This window comes from Squalius cephalus (assembly GCF_949319135.1).
Source record: "Squalius cephalus genome assembly, chromosome: 2".
NCBI lineage: Eukaryota > Metazoa > Chordata > Actinopteri > Cypriniformes > Leuciscidae > Squalius > Squalius cephalus.
The window spans coordinates 63819206-63827899 of NC_137123.1; the positions used below are offsets into that span (position 1 = coordinate 63819206).

The window sequence follows — 8694 nt, forward strand, 5'->3', positions numbered from 1 at the left end:
GCGTTGGAGCTGTGTTGTCGCGGCGCGCGCTTCTCTCAGTCCGGTGAGTCACCGACACCGAGAGAGAGTGAGTGAGAGAGAGAGAGAGAGAGAGAGGGATAGAGGGACAGTGGCGGATAGCGAACGGTAAACGGTAAAGAGCTGGAGCTGCGAGCATGGCGGTCGAAGAGGAAGGTCTTCGGGTTTTCCAGAGTGTCAAAATAAAAATCGGTGAGTTCTGGCGCGAATGAAAGCGAACATTAATGCGCGAGACCATTCTAACTGAAATCACACGGTCGCGCGCAGTGTGCGTGTCTATTGTGAGAATGTGTGGATTTTCATACAAATATACTCAAAATGAACGTGTAATAATCTCATTCAGCTGTCAGTTGAGATATATATGGAGCATTTGAACGTATTACAATGTAAAAAACCTCATATATTTGTTTGAATGACGCCTCAGCTTAGTTTAAAGTCTTGACTGGACGCAAATAGCTGCACATCCAGATGCGCGAAAACACGATATCTGTGTCTTTATTCGTGTCTTAAACGTGTGTTTTCCTCCAGTATATAAACACAGATCAGGTCCGGTGTGTGACAGATAACACATTTATGTTCTGATTTGTGATTTGTAATGTTTCTGAAACATTCAAATGTCCAGTTTGTGTTCTTGTCGTGATTGAGCGTTATTTATTTAAAAGGTTTCGATACAACGTTCTCCTGACCGTATTTTTGCTCACAAGATTCTTTGAATGTTTACTTGTAATATTCCGAGAAGGCTAACATTATACATGACATTATATCGATGTTCTAAAAATGTTGTTCTCTGAACGTTATTAGAACGTTCTATGTATGTTATTATAACGTTTTATCTGAACATGTACATGCAGAACATTAGTGAAGGCTGTGGGAATGTTCCCTGTTAGTTGGTGTGACAGATGTGTGTGTGTGTGTGTGTGTGTCGTTCCAGCTGTGGATGTTTAGAAGGAGCAGAACACTTTTAGCCCTTGACTCATAAGCGATACTCATAAAAAGATGCATCTGAAATCATTTATACAGGCACTGCAACAAGTAAAACATGCATATGAAATCATTCTTTCCGACTGAAACAACAGAAATACTTGTGATTTTCTTCCTGGACAGACAGACAGACAGACAGACAGACAGACAGACAGACAGACAGATGTTCTCTGTGTTCTTCTCAGTTTCACTGTTGGCATGTGGTTTGACAGATGTAGACATGATAAACCCCGAGAAGAAGATTTCTGTTTGACTGTGCATGACATTTGAACTAGAACATTTGTATTGTTTAAAGTATGAAATCCCATTTCTGTCACAGAGGAAACAAAAACATGCTTTTGTAAATCATATTTATGACATTAAAACGGGACATTATGGCATACTAAGTCATATTTATGAGATGAAAAGTCGAAATTATTACATACTAAGTCATAATTATGACTTTTAATGTGTAAAGTGGAAATTATGACAGTCAAAATTGTGTCTTTATGGCATAATTTTGTCTTTTTATGATGTTATTATGATTTACCAAAGCAGATTTACCTTGTGTGGTGGAAATGGGCAAAGCATTTCTGTGTGTGACTGTGAGTGCGTTTATTTGTGCATTGTGTGTGTGTGTTTATTTGTGCACTGTGTGTGTGTGTGTTGTTGTTGTTCTCTTCCTTCATCTCTGCTGTTCCAGCACACACATGTATGAAGTGAATGAGTGTGTGTGTGTGTGTGTGTGTGTGTGAGCTGCTGTCATTGAGTTGTTTTTGACTCAGATTAAAGCAGAACACACACACACACACAGTCTAATCTAATCTCTGTATGGCACAGTAAACGCGGCGCGCCGCCAGGACACGTGTTTGGCTCTTCTCCTCCATATGAACCACAGTGCAGCTGCACACGTTCATACGAGACTTAAATATCCCTCGCAAGACAAACATCAGTTCTTGAACATAAATATAAAAATATAATGGCATTAAAAAGAGGAATTATTATTAACACCCTGCTGTGGTAATACATAAAGTCTAACTTTATCCGCATACATACAGTGCACTCGAGATATATATAGCAAATCTCAACTACTTGATTGTTTTATAATGAGCACAATGTAACTTTATTATCGCAGAACTCTAATCTGCTGAATGCGAACTTTGCACATAAATACACATCAGTAAACACACGACACGAGTGTGAGAACAGAGCAAATCCACGCTGGCTGGATGTTTCCTAACGTCTTCAGGTCTCTGAGTGGCGGTTTGGTATTTTTAACCCGATTGCTTCACCAGCGCTGGGCATGTTTTGGAGAAGTAGTGACAGTCGACGGCTCCACTTCACGCTCCTTCAGACGGCGAGAGGAAACCCAGCGCGATCTCTGAGTGAAATCTGGCGTTGGTGGATGTTATCGGGCGTCACACCCTGTTTTACTGAGAGTCTCGTGTCCCAGCGCTGAACGCCTCTCTCTGCTAGTCAACCGTTGCATTAGTTGTCCTTAAGCTAATGAATGCGTATGTGATGCAGATGCTGGTATATTGGCTGGAGATATTTCATCAGATCTGCGAGAGCATCGGATGTTTCATCTCTGGATGAAAGCTAGCGGTTGGCCAAAACAAATACTTGCCTAACATGTTGCAGAATTATACAGGATCACACACTAAAAAAAAGAAGCGACGTATAGTTGATTTTGCGTTGTATTCGGAGTCACTGGATAGTGTTGATAATACACTGGTAAAGTGACCATAAAATGATATTTTTTCTCTGAGATGAGTGAGTGAGTGGAGGCGGGGCTCATTTGCATATTCATAGAAGAACGCGTTCTAAATGAGGCAAGGGTGTCGAGGTACATTCAGGATATTTTAAGGAAAAAGCGTTTAAATATGTCATTTTGGTGAGTTTTAGGGGATAAAATGATGGACTTCGACCTGTTGGACCCCATTGGAGTCACTATATGGAGAAAAATCCTGGAATGTTTTCCTCAAAAACCTTCATTTCTGATTTCTGACTGAAGAAATAAAGACATGCACATCTTGGATGACGTGGGGGAGAGTAAAAGTGAAGTGAACTACTCCTCTAAATGCCTTGAATCCTGGCGTCTCTTGTGCACAGGGCATTATGGGTGTTTTTCTGAGCGCTGCTGATAATTGTGTCACAGGTCAGTAGACTCAGATCTGGCTGATGTGTCGACGGAAGGAACCGGAGGCTCCCTGTTCATTCGGGAACATATATGGAGTTCTGCTCCGGGTTTCCCGGCGGATCTCGTGTCTGGAGCTTTTAGGGGTCAGGAAACAGGAAACGGTTTCACATCACTTCCTGATTTAGCTGGATGATCTGCAGAGCTGCTTGTTTTTTTCCATATTCCTGGGAAGCAGCGGGATAATGCAAACCAGATGGAAGTTCACTTCGACTGTCAAGTGGAGAATCATGAATTTCCTTCTTTCACTCACATTTCAGATCAACACGGACTCGGTTTACTCTCTAAATTCATGATCAGGGTTTGAAATGAACACATGTTAACAAACGCGTGTAATAATCAGCCGTGGCGGGGAACGCTGACCAATCACGAGTGTTGTTATAATGTTTACTCACTTTGCTGGGAAGTTCGTGGAGGACAAATCAGTGCAGATTTAGCGCAAATACTCGTGAGTCGTCATGATATTAAATACAGTATTGCTCATAATCTGCTCATATCTGCTTGCTTGAACACACTCGTCACTACACTACACATAACGACACGCTTGTTCATTTGCATTGAAGCAATAGTGAAGATTAAAAAGCATTCGGTGAACAGAAAGACACTGTTATTTTCCAGCATCCTACAGTTTCTGATGTTCTCTGTCCTGTATTGATCATCTAAAACACATTTATGGTGAAGAGGAAGAGAGGAGATGCTGGATGACAGGGTTTAGTTTGAATAAGAAATGAATGTATGAAATCAAAATGTTATATATATATATATTAGGGCTGTCAAACGATTAATCGCGATTAATCGCATCCAAAATAAAAGTTTGTTTTTACATAATATATGTGTGTGTATAGAGTATAATTATTTTCTATATATAAATACACACACATGCATATAAATTAAAAAAAATGTGTCATTTATATATAATATAAATATATATACACAGTATATACATGCAAATATTTCTTAAATATATACATGCATGTGTGTGTATTTATATAGGCTATAGAAAATAATTATACACCGTACACACACATATATTATGTAAAAACAAACTTTTATTTTGGATGCGATTAATCGCGATTAATCATTTGACAGCCCTAATATATATATATATATATATAATATACTTAATCTGGTTATTTTTAATTTTTTTTTAAATTTTTTTTGGCTAGTAGAAGTTCTGAATGGCCGGTAACTTAAAAATTTAGTTGCCAAATTGGTCGGTGAGTGAAAAAGTTAATTTCAAACCCTGTTCATGATCATATTGTGAATGATTTATCAGTGATGTTAGCGCTGCATGATTAATCTAATAATCATGCATATGGAAAAACAACATGCGACATTGGTTAATGTTAACTAGTAGTCATTGCCTGTTTAGTTGTTATTTTAGGCCACTTTTGTTGGAGATGCACCTTTCTAAACTCTTGGCATTAGTTCACTCAGTCGGCTGGTTAATGTAATGAAGGTTATTGATAGATAGCATTTCTAGACAATAGACCTTTAATGACACACGCCTCTTCCTCTTTAATAATGTTCAAAGTTGGCATTAAACGGAAGTTGCGATAGTCTTTTCCTCTCTATTGTGTCGTATATCTGAGCGAAACGCTTCTGGAACGAGAACAAATGTGGGCGGGGCTTGATTGTGTCTGTGGGGAATTGATTGGATGGTTGTGGTTTGCTATTGGCTGATGTCATGTGAGTGACAGGTTATAGCCCCGCCCTCGTCATCAGAGAAGAGAAGAGATGCTGCAAGAGGAACTGATTCTGATTCAGGATTACCAGGAACATCAATTTAACACAATAATGATGATGTGCACAGATGAATCATTCAGAATAAACACTGCAATATTCCATATAAATAATTGTGATTTTGACTCGGCTCATAGGGGAAGTGATGTCACAGACGGCAATTATGATTCACCGATTGAACTTGTATTCCAGGAATACCGCTGAAGAATGAAGTTGTTTTGGAGTATTTAGGAAAACTCAAAGTGTAACGAGTTTAATTAAATGAGCTGGTTTCCTCTCTTTGTGTCATGCTAATCTGCCAGACGTTTATCAGTGTTTTCATGTAAACCTCAACACACGTTTCCTGTTGACATAATCAAGTGCTCTCATTGGAATATCTGCTTCTGTTGATGGTGGATTCCCGCTTTGCCCTGTAATATCCGCATATTTCCACCTGCCTCGTGAGTTTCTGTCCTTGTTTCCACCTTCCACACTCATGCAGGGCAAACAGACGCACGTCCTTCAGAAGTTAACAGAGCGTATCCAATATATACTCTCATACTGCCGGATTTATGGACCAGCGAAGTCATAATGGCCAGACTAGGGTCAGTTAGCTGACACACTGGAATGTGCAAAGCGAGTTGAAAAATGAGTTGACTAGTTGTTGTTTAAAAAAAAAAAAAAAAATGGGGGGGGGGGAATATGCTGAGATTAATGTGTTCATTATGTTTGTCACAATTATTATAAATAATATAATATTAACCCTTAAATGCATCAGTGTTTCGCCAAGCATTATTAACCTAAATATTCTGATCTTTAGCGATATTTTATAATATCATAACATACATATATTATATCTCTAACTGCCGCAATAGTATAAAAGTGTCTTGATAATTTAATAACACAGCAGATGGTGGTACATTCAGTGAGAAAATACTATTTCAGTCTTTTTTACTTCAGAATTTCACGTTTAATTCAAAGTGTTTCTTGCCATTTCTTTGTAATTATTTGTAACACAACAAGGAACTCCTGCACACTATCAATACTTGCAAATGAGTATCAGAATTTTATTAGCAACGTTTCTGTCTCACAACCTTCATCAGGCAATTATTTGTGAAATTTACTAACAATTTCTGAGTGAAAATTGTTTCAAAGTAAAACTTTTCAGTGTATTCTCAGAATTTATTTTATATACATTATGTTTCATAGTCGGATCAAATGTGTAAATATTTTTATGAAGCATTTCACTCGGCTTGTGTTTATTTCTGTAATGCTGGGAAGCTGGAGGTTAAATCTGTGTTTTAAGTGGACTGGTAGTTAGTCTTTAATTTCAGTAATATCATTCATGTTCACCATGTAACTGCACTGTATCATTTAGTATATTGTTTGTAGGATGATTGTAAACTTGTGTAATGACTCTAATCTGCACAGTCATTTTAATAAAGTTGCCCTATTGGGAGGGACGGCACGTTACACCGCTCTCACCAGTTAACCCCTGCTGGTTACACCATTCTTGCTAGTCTGATCACAGTTAAAGGAGAACTCCGGTCAATTTTAACATTGAGCTCATTTTTTTGTACATTTGGAGTGCTGTCAATACAGAGAACAACGACAAAAATCGGTGTTGCCTACACCGAGTTATTCTATTTTTAAAATTTGCACCCTGTTGACTTCAATGGGGCAAGTACTAAACCTGCTTTTAGCCTCTTAACATCCTTGATGTGTCATTACAAGTGCACAGAAAATGTGAGTGATTCCTTCTGAGTGAACACGGGTGAATCTGACTGCAGTAGATGTGAAAGATATGTATAAAAATGATGTTATTTAAGCCAGCGCAAATACCTTTGTTTACATCCTGTTTTTCGGTTGAAGTCCAAAGTAGTCGATTGCCGAGTTCACGCGCGTGATCATAGGTATTAAACCTATGCGTGTGAACTCTGCAATCGACTACTTTTTACTACATAATTTTTATACATTTCTTTCACATCTACTGCAGTCAGACTCACTCGTGTTCACTCCAAAAAAATGAGCTCAATGTTAAAATTGACCGGAGTTCTCCTTTAACCAGTTAACCCCTGCTGGTTACACCGCTCTCACCAGTCTGAACACAGTTAACCCCTGCTGGTTACACCACTCTCACCAGTCTGAACACAGTTAACCCCTGCTGGTTACACCACTCTCACCAGTCTGAACACAGTTAACCAGTTAACCCCTGCTGGTTACACCACTCTCACTAGTCTGATCACAGTTAACCTGTTAACCCCTGCTGGTTACACCACTCTTACTAGTCTGATCACAGTTAACCAGTTAACCCCTGCTGGTTACACCGCTCTCACCAGTCTGATCACAGTTAACCTGTTAACCCCTGCTGGTTACACCACTCTTACTAGTCTGATCACAGTTAACCTGTTAACCCCTGCTGGTTACACCACTCTTACTAGTCTGATCACAGTTAACCAGTTAACCCCTGCTGGTTACACCGCTCTCACCAGTCTGATCACAGTTAACCTGTTAACCCCTGCTGGTTACACTCACCAGTCTGATCACAGTTAACCAGTTAACCCCTGCTGGTTACACCACTCTCACTAGTCTGATCACAGTTAACCAGTTAACCCCTGCTGGTTACACTCACCAGTCTGGACACAGTTAACCAGGTAACCCCTGCTGGTTACACCGCTCTCACCAGTCTGATCACAGTTAACCAGTTAACCCCTGCTGGTTACACCACTCTCACCAGTCTGATCACAGTTAACCAGTTAACCCCTGCTGGTTACATGCTCTCACCAGTCTGGACACAGTTAACCTGTTAAGCCCTGCTGGTTACACCGCTCTCACCAGTCTGGACACAGTTAACCTGTTAACCCCTGCTGGTTACATGCTCTCACCAGTCTGGACACAGTTAACCTGTTAAGCCCTGCTGGTTACACCGCTCTCACCAGTCTGGACACAGTTAACCTGTTAACCCCTGCTGGTTACACCGCTCTCACCAGTCTGATCACAGTTAACAAGTTAACCCCTACTGGTTACACCACTCTCACTAGTCTGATCACAGTTAACCCCTGCTGGTTACACCGCTCTCACCAGTCTGGACACAGTTAACCAGGTAACCCCTGCTGGTTACACCACTCTCACCAGTCTGATCACAGTTAACCAGTTAACCCCTGCTGGTTACACCGCTCTCACCAGTCTGGACACAGTTAACCTGTTAACCCCTGCTGGTTACACCACTCTCACCAGTCTGATCACAGTTAACCCCTGCTGGTTACACCACTCTCACCAGTCTGATCACAGTTAACCAGTTAACCCCTGCTGGCACACCACTCTCACTAGTCTGATCACAGTTAACCAGGTAACCCCTGCTGGTTACACCGCTCTCACCAGTCTGGACACAGTTAACCAGGTAACCCGTGCTGGTTACACCAGTCTGATCACAGTTAACCAGTTAACCCCTGCTAGTTACACCGCTCTCACCAGTCTGGACACAGTTAACCTGTTAACCCCTGCTGGTTACACCACTCTCACCAGTCTGATCACAGTTAACCCCTGCTGGTTACACCGCTCTCACCAGTCTGGACACAGTTAACCAGGTAACCCCTGCTGGTTACACCGCTCTCACCAGTCTGGACACAGTTAACCAGTTAACCCCTGCTGGTTACACCACTCTCACTAGTCTGATCACAGTTAACAAGTTAACCCCTGCTGGTTACACCACTCTCACTAGTCTGATCACAGTTAACCAGTTAACCCCTGCTGGTTACACCGCTCTCACCAGTCTGGACACAGTTAACCTGTTAACC

The 8694-nt window shown here is 40.7% G+C and overlaps 1 protein-coding gene across 4 annotated transcripts in view; it reads left to right on the forward strand.

Moving 5' to 3' along the window:
- Nucleotides 1-8694, forward strand: part of rasa3 (RAS p21 protein activator 3) — a 66846-nt gene continuing 58152 nt past the window's right edge. For 2 of the 4 annotated variants that reach the window (XM_079863996.1, XM_079863997.1), the window contains exon 1: nucleotides 54-210. In XM_079863996.1, coding sequence (XP_079720122.1) covers nucleotides 156-210 — 55 coding nt within the window. In that variant the 5' untranslated portion in view covers nucleotides 54-155. Of the gene's footprint in view, nucleotides 211-8694 lie in introns of all 4 variants that reach the window. The other 2 variants (XM_079863995.1, XM_079863994.1) reach the window with 2 other exon arrangements.